General features: G+C 47.8%; 1 protein-coding gene across 2 annotated transcripts in view; it reads right to left on the bottom strand.

Annotated features, from left to right (window-relative positions):
* The window catches only part of LOC135396041 (uncharacterized), a 534,032-nt gene that overhangs the window by 123,949 nt on the left and 389,167 nt on the right, over window positions 1–20,916 (bottom strand). For both annotated transcript variants that reach the window (XM_064627099.1, XM_064627098.1), the window contains one exon: window positions 18,720–18,743. In XM_064627099.1, coding sequence (XP_064483169.1) covers window positions 18,720–18,743 — 24 coding nt within the window. The remainder of the gene's footprint in view (window positions 1–18,719; window positions 18,744–20,916) is intronic.

Below are 20,916 nucleotides of genomic sequence, written 5' to 3' on the forward strand. Positions count from 1 at the left end.
CTGGACTGGTTCCAGTTGGATGTTTGATGGTCCCGGAATGGTTCCAGTTGAATGTGGATGGTCCCAGCTGGATTCCCAAGTGGGGTGGCTGGTTCCACTTTGGTGACATCAGTGGTACCACTCTGGTCTCAGATGGTTCCAGAAGTTCCAGCTGGAGCCTCACAGGTACCATTTTGTTCCCAGAATGGTCGCTGAGACTCCAAGTTGGGCAGCTTCCCCCTTTGAGATTTCATCTTGTCCACACTTTCCATGTTTTGTTTGATCTATTACTCTGATCTATTTTAGCACAGGCATGGTCTCTTTTTATTGCTGTTTATCCAGGTGCGCGCGTCTGCGAATGCTGTAACTCCAATTCGTGCACATTCTCATCGGAGGTGAATATCATAACATATTAAGTACCAGAGAAATGTAAAAAAATACATCTCAACAACAACAAAAATTAAGCTAAATACTAGAAGAAAGACAACAACAAAAAAAAGAAAATGTGATTGCAGAGGCTGATGCAATGTGAAGACGCCACGGCAATTCAAACCAGAGAGTCGAACCGAAACGTTTAACGGTCCGGTTCGGGTTCAGGTTCGGCGAAAAGGGTCCGGATCCGGTTCAGGTCCAGAAGGCAATTATAATGGTTCAAACCGGTTCTTTCCAAACGGTTCGGTTCCCGAACCGGTTCAGGAACGACGGGTGCGAATGGAGCACAACAGGCAGGTCAAAAGAAGCTTCCGTGTGTGTGTTACAGTGTTTGAAGTGGGCAGGAAGGCGTCAGTGGTGGTTCAGGATTTTGAAAGAGTTTGTGCGACATGAAAGACAAGATTAGTATAGCGGGTACAAGAAGAGCATACCCATGAAATACTGGTTTGGGTTTACTTTCCCCGCACGTATAGCTCAGGGCGCGGGGTTGTTAGCGGAATCTCACCAGGATTATCTGCCATGTCAACCAAGCCTGCTACCTTGGCCTAAGCCATTTAAGTAATTGAAATTATTCGTTATCAGTCAGGATCGCGAATACACGTTAATCAAATAACGACGCTTCATGGTATGTAGTTGAATTGGAATGGTGCGATCGTGAGCTCGGGGACGTTATTGTGTCAGCACTGACCGCCGCCGTGCTCGGCGTGAGCGTGAAGTGTATGTGGAACAAAGACAAAGCAAGTGCAAACAGAGAGTTCGACTCATTTTCTCTTGTTCTCATGTTCTCAACTCATGTTCTCTTCATTTGACCAGCATGGTGTGGCCGGTGCTTTACTTTCTAGTACCCTAGGCACGCGGCAAACTTAATGCTTTAAATGGAATGACAGTAACTTCACCTCCTGAGCAACCATCGTCCCGAATGACTGCGTTTTTGCAACACGCCCCTGCTTTCATCAAGCCACACAAGATTATAGTTGGTGAGGAGGTGAACTTAGCGCCATTCCGTTTCATTAAGTGTGGCTAGCGTATAAGGGGCTTATGTAAGTTCACACGCACACACGTTGGGAATTATGGTGCAGCGTTGTATACACGAATATGTGCTAGAGCTGAGCTCAGGTAGTTTGCTTTCGCAATGCATTACGTGCAAGAGAACAGAAGAAGAAAATGAAAAAAAAAAAAAAAACGAAGGGGAGAATATTTGAAAGACCGAAGGTCGCACAGCCGACGACATATACGTCTGTTGGTCCGCGTATTGGTATTTATATACAGGATGCTTGCGATAACGGTAGAGATGCTCTCGAAGACATAGCGCTGTCAAAGAAAAACTGACACGTTTTTGTTGCAACGGACTGATCTTGAAATGCAGCGCCAGGACACCCTGTGTATAGCTGACTCTGACCAGTATATTATTATAATATGTCACTTAATGACTACTACCCAAAACTGTCCCTAATGTCCTGTTGACCTTTACTTCTTATATATTTATGTGTATGTCTTAGACGTTAGTAGTCCTGGCAGTTTTCAGTTACTATCTGCTGCTATTTCGTGACTCGAGAAGATCCAAATCATTGTTGCAGGGCGCGACTTTTTCGGGAAGAAAGACTATGTCTACGAAGCTAATACATGGAGAAAAAATACGAAAAATAGTTTTTGTGTTCATGCACAACATCCAAACTTTCGCACTTAATTCCGTGTGAACCGTTATTTGAACCGGAAACCGGTATTTTTTTACCGGTTTAGTTCCGGTTCAGCTCCAAGATGGCGTCGACTCTTTCGGTTCGGTTCAGTTCCGGTTTGGCCAAAAATAACGGTTAATAACGGTTTTCGGTTCAGGTTCGGGTTGGGTTCGACTCTCTGATTCAAACTTCAAACGGCGAGAGCCGAGAGGGAGAGGAGAGAGCAAGAGGCGAGCGACCACGAGCGACGGAGCGAGAGTGGCAGGTGGCAGTTTAAAGGTTGGTAGTTAGAACTTCGACGCGTCGCTGCTAGTTCGTTTTGTCTTCAGTAACCGTCGCAAGGATGGTGATGGTGTATCTCCTTTGCAGTATTTACGTGTGTTTCCGTGCGCTTTGTAAGACAATGCGATGACAGTGGTTCCTGTGCAACACATTGTCGATTTCCCGGAAGAGTTTTGACGCCAAGAAGACGTAAACGGCGTAGAGGCAAGAACGCACTGTGAAACGTCAATCGGACTGCACGTCGCGAATGTTTGCAGGTATGAGTGATGACCGTGATGTTTTGATTACTATTAATTAGATGTTTCATTTTAGAAACTTCGGGGGAACTTGAACCCAGGCAACAATCTGGAGTGGGACCACCTCAAAGTGGTTTATTGGACAGGTCCCACTTTGAGTGTGGAACCACTTAGTGATTGGGACCAGTTGAAAGTGGAACCAGCTTCACGATGGTCCCACTTGAAGTGGAACCAGTGGAATTGATCCAGTGGTCCCCCCTGTTAAGTGGTCCGGGATCCGGCCACTTAGCAGCTGGGACCACTGAATGCATGACCGAAAATAATGCGTAGAAATGCACATATTGCTCAAGTAAATTACCATTTATTCTGCTAAAAACATACACTGAGCAGAAAGACATAATCAATACATCTCTACATTTACATACCACGTAGTATAAGTCTGATCACTCACTGCATGTCTAGACAACCCAGGCGAAAATCTGGACTGGTCCCAGAATGGTTCCAGTTAAATCTGGACTGGTTCCAGTTGGATGTTTCATGGTCCCGAAATGGTTCCAGTTCAATGTGGATGGTCCCAGCTGGATTCCCAAGTGGGGTGGCTGGTTCCACTTTTCTGACATCAGTGGTACCACTCTGGTCTCAGATGGTTCCAGAAGTTCCAGCTGGAGCCTCACAGGTACCATTTTGTTCCCAGAATGGTCGCTGAGACTCCAAGTTGGGCAGCTTCCCAGCTTCCCCCTTTGAGATTTCATCTTGTCCACACTTGCCATGTTTTGTTTGATCTATTGCTCTGATTTATTTTAGCACAGGCATGGTCTTTTTTATTGCTGTTTATCCAGGTGCGCGCGTCTGCGAATGCTGTAACTCTAATTCGTGCACATTCTCATCTGCGGTGAATATCATAACATATTAAGTACCAGAGAAATGTAAAAAAATACATCTCAACAACAACAAAAATTAAGCTAAATACTAGAAGAAAGATAACAACAAAAAAAGAAAATGTAATTGCAGAGGCTGATGCAATGTGAGGACGCCACGGCAATTCAAACGGCGAGAGCCGAGAGGGAGAGGAGAGAGCGAGAGGCGAGCGACGGAGCGAGAGGGCAAGAGTGGCAGGTGGCAGATGGTGGCAGACTGGCAGCGCTGGCAGTTGGTAGTTAGAACCAGTTAGAACTTCGACGCGTCCCAGCAAGTTGGTTTTGTCGTTTTGTCTTCAGTAACCGTCGCAAGGATGGTGATGGTGTATCTCCTGCGCAGTATTTACGTGTGTTTCAGTGCGCTTTGTAAGACAATGCGATGACAATGGTTCCTGTGCAACACATTGTCGATTTCCCGGAAGAGTTTTGACGCCAAGAAGACGTAAACGGCGTAGAGGCAAGAACGCACTGTGAAACGCCAATCGGACTGCACGTCGCGAATGTTTGCAGGTATGAGTGATGACCGTGATGCTTTGATTACTATTAATTAGATGTTTCATTTTAGAAACTTCGGAGGAACTTGAAGAGAGACAGGATAAGAAGATTCCGAACGTACGGTGAAGAGGAATGGGGTGTATGTCGCGACCTGCATGGAAAACAGGAGTGTCGTGTCATCTTCTCTAAGAAAATACAAGATGTGAGGTGGCCAACGAACGAAAGCTGCCTGTGGTCCGTGAGTGCATCGCACAGTCAGGCATATGCTTTGTCTAGGCACAGTGAGTGACCAGACTTATACTACGTGGTTTGTAAATGTAGAGATGTATTGATTATTTTTTTCTGCTCAGTGTATGCTTTTAGCAGAATAAACGGTAATTACTTGAGCAATATGTGCATTTCTACGGATTATTTTCGGTCATGCATTCAGTGGTCCCAGCTGCTAAGTGGCCGGATCCCGGACCACTTAGCAGAGGGGACCACTGGATCAATTCCACTGGTTCCACTTCAAGTGGGACCATCGTGAAGCTGGTTCCACTTTCAACTGGTCCCAGTCACTAAGTGGTCCCACACTCAAAGTGGGACCTGTCCAATAAACCACTTTGGAGTGGTCCCACTCCAGATTTTTGCCTGGGAAAGCATATGCCTGACTGTGCGATGCACTCACGGACCACAGGGAGCTTTCGTCCGTTGGCCACCTCACATCTTGTACTTTCTTAACGAGGATGACCCGACACTCCTGTTTTCCATGCAGGTCGCGACATACACCCCATTCCTCTTCACCGTACGTTCGGAGACTTCTTATCCTGTTTCTCTTCAAGTTCCTCCGAAGTTTCTAAAATGAAACATCTAATTAATAGTAATCAAAACATCACGGTCATCACTCATACCTGCAAACATTCGCGACGTGCAGTCCGATTGGCGTTTCACAGTGCGTTCTTGCCTCTACGCCGTTTACGTCTTCTTGGCGTCAAAACTCTTCTGGGAAATCGACAATGTGTTGCACAGGAACCATTGTCATCGTATTGTCTTACAAAGCGCACTGAAACACACGTAAATACTGCACAGGAGATACACCATCACCATCCTTGCGACGGTTACTGAAGACAAAACGAACTTGCTGCGACGCGTCGAAGTTCTACCTTCCAACCTTCCAACTGCCACCTGCCACTCTCGCTCCGTCGCTCGTGGTCGCTCGCCTCTTGCTCTCTCCTCTCCCTCTCGGCTCTCGCCGTTTGAAGTTTGAATTGCCGTGGCGTCTTCACATTGCATCAGCCTCTGCAATCACAGTTTCTTTTTTTGTTGTTGTCTTTCTTCTAGTATTTATCTTAATTTTTGTTGTTGTTGAGATGTATTTTTTTACATATCTCTGGTACTTAATATGTTGTGATATTCACCTCAGATGAGAATGTGCACGAATTGGAGTTTGTGGACGCCACAAGGGGGCGACGTATCTGTACAGCAGGGAAGGGCGAGAGCCGTGACCCCCTCTCCCCGGAGCTGCTTAAAAAGAAGCGAGCGCGGGAAAAAGACAGAGGTGTGTACGCCGGAGACTGGAGCTGAACTGCTGATAAGCATGTAAGGAATAAAAGTTGGATTGCTGCATTTCTTGGTTGTGTCCGTGTTCTCGGGAAGCTGTAAGACGGAACGGCAGGGAAACCCCGGTGGGGTTTAGGGAAGGGGATCCCACAAATTGGCGCCCAACGTGGGGCCCGACCCGTCTTGCCGCACTCCCGAGGGCACTGACAGCTAGTGTATTTGTAGTGTTGTTAGTAGCATTTGTCGCCCGTGCCCTTCGCTCGCTGTCGCTTTTGCTGTTTATTTGTAGTTCGGGAGTGTGCGTTTGCTGGCCATGCCGCCCAAGAGGCCCCCTCTCGAGCCCGTCTACGAGGACGACCCGCCAGTAGCGGAGGACCTGCTTCAGCAGATGACAGCTCTCTGCGCTTTATTGTCGCAGCAGCTCCCCAGCAGCACGTCCGCCGCCCAGCCGTCCTCGGAACCCCCGCTACGCCTGAACCTGACGATACCGACATTTTCGGGCTACAGCGACGCCAAGTCCGTCGAAGATTTTCTCGCGGACCTGGAGGCTTACCAGACAGCCGTGGGAGCAAACGACGAAGCCGTCCTGCGCCGGATACTACCCGCTGCATTGGTAAGCTCAGCTGCTGTGTGGTGCCGGTCTCAACCCGCATTTCCGTCTATGACCGAATTTCAGCGGCTGTTTCGGGAGGAATTTTTGCCCCCGGATTATGCAATGCGTATGCGTGAGGAACTCATGACTCGAACGCAGCACGCGGAGGAGAGCCTGTTGGAATATACCCGGGCAATCCAAGAGCTGTACCGCAGAGCTGAACCGCTCGCGACGGAAAGCGACAAGGTGGCCCGCGCTATGCGCCGATGTCACCCTCGTTTTAAGCCTTATTTGCGGGGGCGAAGCTTTTCTTCGCTCGATGACCTCGCTAAAGAAGCCCGTGTCATCCAAGCAGATTTGTTGGCGGAATTGCAGTACCGCCCACCGCCTAGGCCGGAACAAACGCTGGAGCCTAGCTGCGCATGGAACGGGCCGAGACAGTCGTTCTGCGTGCGAAGCAAGCGAATTCTAACCATGCTATCTTGTCTGATAACGTAGTGGCCTCGGTCCCGCTCGCATGTCGAGCGCAGGATGACATATGCAACATCGGACCGTTTATCGTGGCGCGCGTTCTGAGTAAGGACGTTGCGGCTTTGGTGGACACTGGAGCGGCTGTATCCCTGATAGGTGACACCATCCACGATTGGTGCCGGGAGCGGAACATTTCCGTACGGACGACCAGGACCTGCCTACGGCTCGCATCAGATGCAGTGGTACCAGCCGGAGGAGCAGTACGTCTCACTTTGACCGTCGACGGACAACGTGTCAGACAACGCTTCATCTACCTGCCCGGATTGGCGGGACTGATGATCCTGGGACGCGACTTCATTATCCGGATGGGACTCGTCCTGGACTTACGTCGCGGAGGCTACCAGCATGCAAGCGGTACTACCTTCTACCCCTTCATGGAGTGGACGACGCCGGAAACGGAGCAGAACCGGACTAGTGAGGAGACCCAGGATCCCGGAGCTGGACAATCTACGTCCGTTGAGCTATTTTCCGGAGCAGAACACCTAACAGCGACGGTCGTACCCGCTCTTTTGGAGGACGTCCTGAAACGATTTCCAGGAAGCCCAGACCAGCGACGCATGCTCGCTAAAGCATTGCGGCCATTCTCCTGTATGTTCACAGAGAGACCAGGTCTAACCCATGCATTGGAGCACCGGATAGAAACCGGCGACGCAAGGCCCTGGCGATGTAATCCTCGGCCTTTGAGTGTGCATAAGCGCAAGCTCCTCGATGCTGCGCTGGATGAAATGATCGAGACCGGTGCTGTGAGACCTTCTCGCAGCCCTTGGGCTTTTCCGGTGGTTCTTGCGCCGAAAAAGGATGGAACCGCAAGGTTGTGCGTGGATTACCGCCGACTGAACGAGGTGACGGTAAGAGATTCGTACCCTTTTCCCTCGATAGACTCGATCATGTATTCGTTGGGATCCGCCCACGTGTTTACAACTTTGGACTGCAGTAGAGGATTCCTGCAGATTCCGATAGCACCGGATGATGTTGAGAAAACAGCATTTACCTGTCACAGGGGATTATTTGAATTTGTCCGACTGCCCTTTGGACTGTCTAATTCTCCCGCTAGTTTTCAGCGAGTGATGGACGAGGTGCTCGGCGATGCGAAATACAATTTCGCTATGGCGTACATGGATGACGTAGTAATTTTTTCACGTACATTCCAGGAACACCTTTCTCATTTGAAAGTGGTGTTAGAACGCATGCAAGCTGCAGGATTGACTGTCAATCCCCGGAAGATGCAGTTGGCTACCAACAGCATCGATCTCCTCGGGTTCAAGGTGGAGTCCGGCACGGTCAGGCCGAACGAGGACAAGCTGAAGGCTATCCTTCAGTACCCCCACCCGACGGATGTGAAAAGTTTGCAGCGCTTCCTCGGTATGATTGGCTTTTATAGACAGTTTATACCGCGATGCGCAGACCTAACGCAACCGCTAACTTGGCTTTTGCGGAAGGGAGCACGATGGTCGTGGGGTCAAGCGCAGGAACATGCGTTTACCTCTCTCGCTAAAGCGATTGCGGAAACTACCCGCTTGTATATCCCAGACCTAAATCGCCCATTTGTACTCCAAACAGATGCGAGCGATTACGGCCTTGGTGCAGTCTTGTTACAAGAGCATCACGGTGAACTCCAGCCCGTGGCATTTGCAAGCCGTACGCTGACGCCTCCCGAACGCAATTACAGCGTGACGGAGAAGGAGTGCCTAGCAATCATGTTCGCACTACATAAATTCGACATGTATTTGGATGGTGCGAAATTCACTATTCAAACTGACCATCAGGCACTGTCCTGGTTAAAGCGGTTGAAAAACCCAGCCGGACGGCTCGCACGTTGGAGTTTAACGTTGCAGCGATATGACTTCTCGGTGGAATACCGGAAGGGAACCTCAAATAAGGCGGCAGACGCGCTGTCTCGAGCACCGTTGCCCCTTGAGGACGTCGTTATTCCGCAGGAGCTTGTGGCCGCGGTTAACCAGACCGTCGCGGAGGAGGAGCTCTCGTGGGGCCAGATTGTAAGCAGGAACGACATCCTGGAAGCGCAGAGGACCGACGGCCTTTGTCAGCGTGTGTCAAGGTGGCTGGAAACAGCAAACCTGCAAGGCACGGAAGACGCTGAGGAGAGGTACGACTCCTATCAGCTGAGCGAGGATGGTCTCCTGGTCCGGTACATTCCCCAGGCGGACGACGAGAAGGTTGGTGATAGCCCCTTTCGGATCGTAGTTCCAAGGAAGCTACGTAAGTCATTCCTCAAATACTTCCATGATTCTGCATTGTCGGGTCACGGTAGCGGCAGCAAGACTTATTCTAAGTTGTGTCGTATCGCGACTTGGCCAGGCATGAGACAGGATGTTTTGCGGTATACACGCAGCTGTCCGATATGTCAGAAGCCTAAGCCGCGTGGAGGGCAGCCTCCCGGCTTGCTGCAACCGATTGTTAGCCAGAAACCTTGGCAGATAGTCGCATGTGACGTAATGGGTCCTTATCCCAGAAGTCCCCGTGGTAACCAGTATCTGTTAGTTGTTACAGATCACTTCACGAAGTGGGTTGAGCTTTACCCGCCGCGGAAGTTAGTGTCCGCTCGGATCTGGGACAGACTGCTGGACGTTTTTTCCCGGTTTGGATTCCCGGACCAGCTCATCACGGATAACGCCTCGTACTTTACAAGTAAGGTGTTTGTCAATAGTTGCTCTGCATTGAGCATACGTCACGTAAAGACGTCCCCTTATCACCCTCAGGCGAACATAACTGAGCGGGTTAATCACAACATCAAGATGATGTTGGTATCTTTTACCGAAAGGCATAAAGATTGGGACGCCCGTCTTACGGAGCTTGGCTTTGCCACCCGTACTACGGAAAATAGGTCGACAGGATTTACCCCGGCTTATTTGAATTTCGGACGGGAAATTGTGTTCCCCCTGGAGAACACGCTGCGAACACGGCACGCACAGTCTAGTCGTTCGTACGCGAAGTATGCTAATGATCTTCGCGATAGAATTTCGACTGCCATTCGTTTGGCACGAGAGAGTCTTGAGGTCGCAAGACTGCAGCAGTCTCTCCAGTACAATAAAGGTCGGCGCCAGGTCATTTACCGCGTTGGAGACCTGGTCCTAAGGCGAACACATCCCCTTAGCGATGCAGCGAAAGGCTTTGCTGCCTCTCTCGCTGATCGATGGGACGGTCCTTATCGGGTAAGCGCACAGCTAACTCCGGTCACTTACAGGCTCGAGCGTTGCAGCGACAACGAGGAAACGGGCCCCGTCCACGTACAAGACCTCAAGACCTTCAGCCAGCGCATCTCGGACAACGGCAGGCGGGAGGAGGACCACGATCGAGCATCGCAAGCCCGCTCTCCCTCAAGTCCCCCTAGGGCCGGTCAACCATCCCCCCAAGAGACTACTGCCTAGGGCGGGGTTCCCGGGATTACCCGCTATAACCTTCGCCCACGTAAGCGACCGAGGTGACGTTTTTTCGTTTTTCTGATGCAGGCCCCGAGCGAGGTCCCGCACTCCACGAGACCAACGAAGCCGAGCCCCGGGCCACGACGCCCGTCCGCCCTCCTATGGTGCGACTCCTTGCAACCGCCCTACCTGTCACGTTGCGACCTGGACGGTTCTCCGAGGGGACACCAGTGTCTCCTTCGTATCCCGCAGACGCTGGCGCGACCAGGCCCGACCTCTTCGAGGGGACCCAGTTGCCCAGGTCCCCGAGCCCTTCCAAGGACTCACCCTCCAGGACAGACACCCTACTGAGCCGCCGGCCATCTATAGCCCGGAAGAGAGGCGTCGCCTCTGTCCTCTTTGTGGGGTGCCACAAGTCAGCCCGGAAGCTCATCGGGCGGGGACTCTCCACCTCACCCGTGCGCAGCAGCAAGCATCCGCAGCGACTCCCATGCTTGGACTTCAAGACTTGGAAGCCGCATTGGCCCTGGTGCGGCGCTACCAACCCCATCTTCTCACCGGGACACCAGTTCGGGTCCGCCCGCAAGATGAACGGATTTTGGACCTCCCCGACTTCCTGGACATCTAACTTTTTTTTGGGAGGGGAAGATGTGGACGCCACAAGGGGGCGACGTATCTGTACAGCAGGGAAGGGCGAGAGCCGTGACCCCCTCTTCCCGGAACTGCTTAAAAAGAAGCGAGCGCGGGAAAAAGACAGAGGTGTGTGCCGGAGACTGGAGCTGAACTGCTGATAAGCATGTAAGGAATAAAAGTTGGATTGCTGCATTTCTTGGTTGTGTCCGTGTTCTCGGGAAGCTGTAAGACGGAACGGCAGGGAAACCCCGGTGGGGTTTAGGGAAGCGGATCCCACAAGTTACAGCATTCGCAGACGCGCGCACCTGAATAAACAGCAATAAAAAGAGACCATGCCTGTGCTAAAATAGATGAGAGTAATAGATCAAACAAAACATGGCAAGTGTGGACAAGATGAAATCTCAGTTTTTTCAGTTTTCAGTTTCAGTTTGTTTTATTTTAGAAGAAAGTACAAGATACATGGTTTCAAGAGGACTGCGAGGGCAAGCCTGTAAAGCAGTCCCTGTAAGCTAGACAGCATTATATAAGAAGTCCTATATAAGAAATGGTCTTATGGATAACAATAAAAAAAAAGAAAAAAAAAGAGAAGATACAAAGACTACAAAGATAATAACAAAGGATATTCATGAACGAAAAACTGCATTAATGTTTTTACAAAAGGTCATTACATGGCTAAAAAACTGACACTGGCTTACATATCAATAAATATGCAAAATGCAAAACATGCCTATACATTTAGCACAACCCAGACATTATAAAAAGACATCTTCTCTAAAGATTATTGTATAGTACCATTATACAGGTACCCATTAAGTAGCCGCTTGAATCCACTAAGGGTTCGCATTGCACGTACACCATAGGGGAGGGTGTTCCATATTTTGGGGCCCTGGTAAGAAATTGAATGCAGCATAAAGTTTGTTGGTGGAGTGGGAGCATTGAGGATATACTCATCTTTCCGTAACAAATAACGAGACGAATAAAATGAGAGGTCAACATTTTGTATATGCAGATGTCCATGGATAACATTAAATAATAGTATGCATAGCCTCAGCTGGGTAAGCTTGTATACATCCAATATACTCAACGCATCAAATGCAAACGTGACACTCTCATAGGCCGGAAGAGAAAGAATTACTCGTAGTGCTCTCTTTTGTAACAGGTAAATAGGCTGTAACTGTGTTGGGTAAGTTAACCCATATATTTCTAGTGCATACATGATGTGTGACTCAATCAATGACCTATAAATGAGTAGTAGTGTCTGAATCGAAAAGAGAGTTCTAGCTCTTGATAATGCATGGATCCCCGATAGAACTTTGCGCATGACTTCGGTTACATGATGGCGCCAAGATAAATGCTCCTGAAGTGTGACGCCTAGAAATTTTGTTGACGAGACACGAGCAAGGCTAAGTTTGAAAGCATAACACTGAGGCCGTCGATGTTAATGGGCACAGAGGGCGTTGTGAAAAGGACATAGTTTGACTTCGTAATGTTAGGGACAAGTTTGTTCGTAGACAACCAGTACGTGCATCTTTCCAGAGTAGAATTTGCTTTATCAAAAAGAGCATGAAGTGAGTTACATTCAATAAAAATGTTCGTGTCGTCAGCGTAAAGGACTGACGTAGATTTAGGTTCTAAGTACTGAGGGAGGTCGTTTATAAAAACTAAGAATAAGAAGGGTCCCAATATGGAACCCTGTGGGACGCCTAGAGATAGAGAACGTTCAACAGAGCGTGTATTGCCAATTGAAACGTATTGAGCCCGGCAGCTGAGATAGCTCTCAATTAGGTTGCGTGTTACACCTCGTATGCCGTATCTCTCTAGTTTCATTAATAGAAGCTGGTGATCAATCAAGTCAAACGCTTTACTGAGGTCTAAAAAGATCCCCATTGTATATAATTTTGAGTCAATATTCTTTCTAATCTTTTCCGTAATGGTTACAAGTGCAGAGATGGTCGATCTTCCCTTGCGGAACCCGAACTGTGAATGCGATAGGAGGTCATACTTATTAAAAAATCTTTCTAATCTTCTCAAAATAAGTTTTTCAAGGACTTTACTTAGAGCAGGGAGTATAGCAATCGGTCTATAGTTTCCCGGTGACTGTGTGTCTCCCTTCTTATAGACCGGAATAATTTTGGCGATTTTCAGTTGATCTGGAAAGGTGCCTTTTTGAAATATGTCGTTAAAAACTTCTGCTAGTGGGGATGATATACCAGCAGCAATATATTTCAGTAATGCGATTGGAATATTATCGTGCCCCTTGGAGTTAGAATTTCTCAAGTTTGCAATAGTAGACTCGATTTCCTGGGGATCTGTGGGCTCCAGAAAGAAGGAAATGGGGTTGTAACGTGGAACCGGCATCGAGCATGGTACGCATGGCAAGTATGAAACCTGGGCAGTGATCTGGGAAAAGTAGTAATTGAACTTTTCTGCTATTAGTGTCGGTTCCGTCACAAGAACACCCCCCTCGCCCTGTAGTCCGTTAATCTGGCGGTTGGTCTGTTGTTTGCCAATAGCGGCGTTAATTGTTCTCCATGTTTTTTTACCATCCCCTGCCGCCTCGTAAATAGCCTTCTGAAAGTGCTTCTCCTTTGCTTCCCTCAGAAGCTTTTGTAGCATATTACTGTATCTGGCATGCCTATGTTTCAGAGACAGGTTTAACGGATGTTTACGACATTTCTTGTACATGTTATTCTTATGTTTGATACTCTTTAGAAGTGCGCTTGAGATCCAGGGTTGCCTAGCAGTACTCCGTTTAGAAACCGTGACTGTAGTTGAACAGGTCTCCACGATATTCAGTAGGATATCGTAGAAATATGTAAACTTATCAGATCTCAAATCTCAAAGGGGGAAGCTGGGAAGCTGCACAACTTGGAGTCTCAGCGACCATTCTGGGAACAAAATGGTACCTGTGAGGCTCCAGCTGGAACTTCTGGAACCATCTGAGACCAGAGTGGTACCACTGATGTCACCAAAGTGGAACCAGCCACCCCCCTCGGGAATTCCAGCTGGGACCATCCACATTCAACTGGAACCATTCCGGGACCATCAAACATCCAACTGGAACCAGTCCAGATTCAACTGGAACCATTCTGGGACCAGTCCAGATTTTCGCCTGGGAAGAAAAACAGGATAAGAAGATTCCGAACGTACGGTGAAGAGGAATGGGGTGTATGTCGCGACCTGCATGGAAAACAGGAGCGTCGTGTCATCTTCTCTAAGAAAATACAAGATGTGAGGTGGCCAACGAACGAAAGCTCCCTGTGGTCCGTGAGTGCATCGCACAGTCAGGCATATGCTTTGTCTAGACACAGTGAGTGATCAGACTTATACTACGTGGTATGTAAATGTAGAGATGTATTGATTATTTCTTTCTGCTCAGTGTATGCTTTTAGCAGAATAAACGGTAATTTACTTAAGCAATATGTGCATTTCTACGCATTATTTTCGGTCATGCATTCAGTGGTCCCAGCTGCTAAGTGGCCGGATCCCGGACCACTTAACAGAGGGGACCACTGGATCAATTCCACTGGTTCCACTTCAAGTGGGACCATCGTGAAGCTGGTTCCACTTTCAACTGGTCCCAATCACTAAGTGGTTCCACACTCAAAGTGGGACCTGTCCAATAAACCACTTTGAAGTTGTCCCACTCCAGATTTTTGCCTGGGATAGTAACCTGCTTGCTATCTTCCTTGGAACTACGTGATTGTATCTTTCCCGGACTAGTGACACACACATCATGACAAGATTGTGTGGGCCGAGTGAAGACAGCCAGTCTCGTACACTCCGAAACATGTATGGGAGCCTCCTCAGGAAAATATCGCTAGAAATAACAAAAATTATTAGTCGATGCACCGGTGCCAAAGAACAGCACCAATGTCATCTTCGAGCCACGCCGCTGTGTCGGATGTCGACTCTTAAAGATATGTCACTTGGAAGCACACATCTTTTCTTAAAAAGACTATCGCACCCGACAAGGTGTGTATGAGGCCGATACGGTAATGCTCGGCATAGTTTCACAGTCTACTTGGCCAAGTTTCTCTTCCAAAAACAGCGTACTTATTAAATAAACGAGTTTTAAAGATTCGCACTCTCTCCGCAGCTAAGCAAGAATGACGTAACCCGGGCACACGTATGGGAGCGCAGCGCAGGTGGTTGTCTCCAAGGTGGTCTGCTTCGCGTTCGCACCGCAACCTACTAAGTGAAAACACCTCGGTAACTACACCGACTTTCGCTTACCAGTGTAGGTGCTGACCTGACCATGTTCCGTAGAGCACTGTGTTACGCTCGTGCCTGAACAAACACATACGACGCTAATGGGAAACAGCATTCCGATCTAGGACTTCTCCGCGACCTGCGGACGCCATTCATTAGTCCCTTCCGGCGGTCGGACGCCAATAGGTCACGTTGCCGCTCACTGATTGGCCTTGTCCTGTTCAAAGGGCGCTAATTGGCCTTGTCCAAGTGACGTTTGCAGAGAGAAATTTGCAATGCTCTCAAAATCCGTCGTCTGTTCTCGTCATACATTATATCAAATTGCAAGAACGCACTGTACTAATCCGCGACGGATTTTCGGCGTCATTCTCAATGAGGAACGAGGAGTACAATAGCGCTGTAGATTCGGAATCGACCTTGACGGATGCGATAGTCCCTTTAAGTAACGCGCAGGAAAACTTCATTTCATTGTATGCATGTATGTATGCCTTTAGTTCATTTCCTTGTTGTGACTTACAATATCATTGTCATTCCTAATGGCTATTACTCTAAATCTATCATGTATTCATTCATGAGTTTGTTCCATTCGAAAGACTCTAACCCAAATCTTATCGCGTGCTGCCAGTACAATCAACATGCTGTTCAAGCCGCCAGTTGGCCGAAAAAAAAAAAGAAAGAAAGAAAACCGTCCGAAAGCTAGTGCTTGCTTGATATTTCGCCTTTTTCGTAACCTGGGGTTGGATTCACAAAAAGCTCGTGCGACGGAATCTGTCGTGACTCCGTCGTACGGAAAAGTTACGACGAAGTGTAGATTCACGAACTGCGCGCGTCGCGAAATCTTAGCTGCTTACGGCGGAATCTTGCGAGATCTCCCGAGCGGTCTTACGAGGAAAGATGGCGGCGTATTTGGCAGCGGTGGATTTGGAGACGGCAAACGAAGACTCCGTAATACGTGCCCACGCATTGTACCTTGCCACACACCCTTCAACACCGTCCCGGTAGCGTCAATGGCGCACTTTTTTCCTTAACAACCTTCAACAATTGATTCAATTTTGCGCTCCCTAAAATCGGGTCGCTGTGATTTTCCAAGCATCCCTACACCCCGCTGACAACAACAAAAATCTTCTAACAGCCCTCCAAATTGACTGCAAGAAAGGAAAAAAAAAAGAAAAAAGGCAGAAAAGCCGCAAGTATGGGTGCCACACTCCCCTACAGAACCCCCCTACCCGAGACGAACATACTGGGAATATTCCTGCTTGGACGTCGAAAGCATTTCGCCTGTGATTGCATGGCATCCATTATGGCTACCAAAGACCGAGAGCACGTGTAGTAAAAACGTAATATACCATTTCTGGGTACGCGTATGCGCATGTCTAGCCACATCTAGCGGCGGCCACCATGTTTATTGACCTGAAAAGATGCTGTAAGATGTGAGTCACCATGTGCGTGTGTAGGCGAAACATGAAACTCATAAATGACGGCGTATGGCTCTTGCGCTTCCCACCGTAAAAGCATCGTTTAATGAAGCGGGAGCTTTGCATTCACGCCGTTGGGCGCATGAAGAAAGATAGTTCCGTGTGGATGGCGACGAAGAACTCACTTGTCACCACTGATCTCGATTGCTGGTCACGCCCTCCGTCCCCAACATCTTTCTCTTTGCCGGTGTTGGCGCATGCATTTTGAAATTCTCGCAATGCCTCTAATGTGCTGCGTCGAACTGTACGAGCGTCGCCATGATAGTTGGCATGAAAACCTCCCATACAACCACTAACATTCCAAGGACATCCTGAAACGCTCCCGACGTCCTGGTCCTTCAAGGACGTCAGAAGGATGTGCACAAAACATTATTAGAAATGTCCCACTGATATCAAATCAGGATTCGTTGTAGGATGTCGCTGCGATTTTAAAATTATATCCAACTTGGATGTAGATCTCGACTCAAACTACGAGCATATTTTCTGTGCAAAATGTTTTTTTTTTTTTCATCCCCATGATGAATGGTGCATTATTCACTCCTGTGGTGCTGAACCTCTCAAAACGAAAAAACATAAAGGAGAAGTAGATAATATTTCAAACACTACGACTGCATTTGACTGGCGGCTACTGTGGTCACTTCTACCATGCAATATCATATGCAGCAAGCAGAAGCGCGAACGTAGACAGAACACCTTCTCCTTTGGAGATACGCAATATATCCACATGTGCATATCCAGAAATGGATGTCCGGTGGACATCTCTTGGACTTCATGGATGGATGTCCGTAGCCATATATTCACAGCATTTCCCGCCGGGGCTGTTTCAAGAATAGTCCGAATCATATTTATCACAGGATGTTACATGGATCATTTATTGCAAGAGAGAGAGAAAGAAATGCGGGTCGTGTAGCACTGCAGAAGGTCGACTTCCGATGTACCAACTGAATGCACCAAGCAATTCCTTATGTCGGTGTTGTTTCTATAATTAATCGAATTAAACTCAAACACCTCACCCTCCATTTTGATTCGCAGGCGAACAGGACTCTCGGATTTGTGGAAGCTCGCGTGACAAACAATGTGTAGTATCTTAGTCTTACCCATGGAAGTACCTTGAGAGTTGAGGTCTCCCTTCAACCCGCGTACTTACGTGGTAGAGGGGGCAGAAAAGTGAGCCGCTATCCTGCTTAGGGTGAGAACACCTTTGCTAAAACGGTCTGCATTGGTGGACAGTGTCTTGGAATACGACAGAATGGTCGTAGGGCAGTATTGCTTGCAGTACGGGTTCATGGAAATATTTTTCAACTTTGTGAGCTGTTTTGTCGGTCTCTCCCGCTGTTTTTTTTTTTTTCACTTTAAATCGCTGCTACGCTCATTATTCGACGAATAAGATCCATTTCAGGTCCGTAAAATGTAGTTCGGGATGTTATCAGGACTTCCATAGGATCTGCCCGGATGTGACTTTGGCACTTAACAGGTTGTCCCACAGACGTGCCAGAGATGATAAAGGATGTCCTAGGGAAGTTTTTATTGTCCGGAGGTGAACGTTCTGAGGGCGTCCACAAGTCATCGTTGGTTTGCTGGGATGGCGTGTTATGAATATGCCTTAACAAGTTTTCGTGTGTTTTTCTTGGGGTGTATCGCATGTTGTGCGCTTTCACAGGAGCATGCTATACCATTCAAAACAAATGTTATCCTGCTATATCCTAAAAAATGCCAGCTCCGCCCACGTGCTATTAATTTCTGCTTCTCATCATGTCGTTTCTCGCCGCCAGGAGCGAGCCGTACATGGAAATGGTCCATTGGGGACGGACGACTTCTTCTAACGGGACGACTACTAATGGTACGATAGCAGATCTTTGTCATCGTTACCATAGTGAAAACGTAGTCTCGCACCCGTTGGCTGTTTTAGTCCGAGTTACACGTGACAGGAAATCAGCTACTCTCTCCTCGAGTAAAGGGGTACACTCTCCACTACGATAGCTTTGGGAATCCCGCTTACGACAGCTCACGACGCCTTTCGTACGTCTGTCGCAGGCTGCGAGGTCTTCGGCGCATTTTATCGTTACTTACGATCGTGTTTGTGAATCCGCCCCTGGAGTACAGAGAAAAAGGCGGGCGCCATTTCAACAGGGCGGCGGCCCAGCTCACTACTGGAAATGAAGTAATTGATATTCCTTTTCTCATTCGATATACAGAAACGTTAAATTATGCAAACGTGTGCACGGCGGTTGCTCGCAAAGGAACGTCCCTTGGGCACAGGTATGTTTTCTGAGCGTTGACGTGATGGGTAGATGGCTGATAAGCTAACGTTCACGTGAACACTGAAAGCATACTTACGCTTGAGGCGAAATCTTTGAGGACCTGCAAGTGATGTGCACAACAACTTTATTGTGAGATGATGAAATGGGAGTTTCATCGCCTGGGCGATACGCTACCCTAATGCCGGTGGTGACGTGGGGAATGAAAAAACATGGTCTATCCATTAGTGGATCCGACGGAAATGCGTTAGCAATAAAACTTGAAAACCCCTTTGAAATTAACAACGCTACACATCCTTTCAACGACCCTTCACACGACCCTAAACAACGCTAACACAAGACAGCATCCGCAGCCAAACAATCCTTTCGCGCTTCCTCCGGCACAACTTGGTTCGCGCTGGGCAGCCTCTGCCTTCTTTCGCCGGCACCGATCTCTATGTATAAAGGCTGGATCGCGCGCGCGTGGGAGAGGGGCTCGTGGGAGAGAGGCACGCATTCGGGCCGCCATGTTGGGAGGCCCTAAAGCGCTGTGTGCGCCCATAGAAAACAATGGGAGGCAACAGGGATTGTGAGTATTTATTGCGCTGCAGGCGTTGATCGTTGTTTGTCGTCACACAATTTTGTAAGGTGCCAGTATACTGATGAATCCTAACAGTGTTTCACAGGTGTCCTGCCGTTCGATTCTTAATTACGGTATGTTTTGCATTCCGAAACTAGACCGTCACTGCAGTGTAGCGCTGGGGATTGTACTACAGCACGTTTGCAAGGCAATATTTCAATAAGAAACGATGTGAGATTAACAACAACCATGTATATAATCTCCCGTGCTGCGTTCTGGACAAAAATTGTTCCACAAAGAACGGTCCCAGAAACGATATACCCGCATGGTAGAAAGAAATCGCCCCGTAGAATCACAGCCGTTGTTTTAGACAGGCGTATGCGTTAAGTGTGATTTATATCAAGCAAGAAAGTGTCTTTTAGTGAACGACAGTGGTGTCTTCGACGTAATGCCTTGCAAATATGAACACACCGAAGCATCCCAAACAATTACTCCACGCAATTAGATCACGCTTACGCCAGTTAATCTAGGTATTGATGTAAACTTAATCAAGTTACTTGGTAGTGGTAACACCTCCTTGGGACACAAGACTTATCTCCTTTTGAAGTACAGCACTTCTTTTTCTTTTCGTGCTTCATTTGCTCTGATTATTTGCTGGTGAAATTGAATGTCCTTCTCGCGTACTCACATGCTTTTGCTGAATAGAACTGCAGCGTGAACGAAGCTGCATAGGGACGGGGGCTTGTCATCCACTTATGTGGAGCACGTTGCAAAAAATGCAGCTGCACATCTGAAACTCAAATCATTATCATTGTCATCTAAAAGGGAGTGTGGTAGCACTGCCGTGAAACCAGGCACGATTTCTGAAGATCTTCTATGACACTTTCCGCAGTTTCCACTTTTCTTCAGCGTCAGTCTCTCTCATATGAGTCACTTTGCATTAACAGTGACTCCCATCTTACATTTTAATGTGCGAGGGCTCTCTTGCACTACACATGTACGGTTTCCAAACTGCAATATGACGATTCGGAGCTTGAAATTGGAGCACTGGTGTACCCTGTCTATGAAATGATATCAACTGAATCATGTCAAACGTAATGTTTAGTGGAAGATGGCTTTCTTGGTTGTGCATTCTGCGTGACAAAGATGTAACACGATATGCTTTTGTAAAGAAGATAAGTGATGTTATGCTCTATGAATAAAGAGAATATACATTTTTCAAGTTCAACATTTATTCTTGCATATATGCATTTCAAGACACAATGAATCTGCAGGGAGGTGACAAAACGATACGTTCATTGTTTTGTGACCTCCCTGCAATGACAATATATATCTCAGGAATGACAATGTACAGGTACACTATGTAAATTTGTTGCACCCAATTTTCATACATGCTGAATTTTAAATTTTTGTTTTGCTGCTTATGTGTTCAGTGTACTACAAATTGCTTAATGCAAACAACACTTTGTTAATTTCAAGCTTTTTGCTCCCATCTAAAATATTCCTATCCTGAAGGAACCGCCACTTCAACACCCTAAAATATTCAGTAGGTTTCACTCTGGCAGGCCCTGCCACTGCAAATTTCCTGAATTGAAGTCCTTCAAACTGTGTCATAATCTTAAATACGTCAATATTTTGCAAGTAGTTGACATGCTGGAGGACACCCCTCCTGCAGCTAAGGCAACTACAGAGAGTTCCAAGAAGCCGTAGGTAGACC

This window comes from Ornithodoros turicata, chromosome 5, assembly GCF_037126465.1.
Source record: "Ornithodoros turicata isolate Travis chromosome 5, ASM3712646v1, whole genome shotgun sequence".
Taxonomy (NCBI): domain Eukaryota; kingdom Metazoa; phylum Arthropoda; class Arachnida; order Ixodida; family Argasidae; genus Ornithodoros; species Ornithodoros turicata.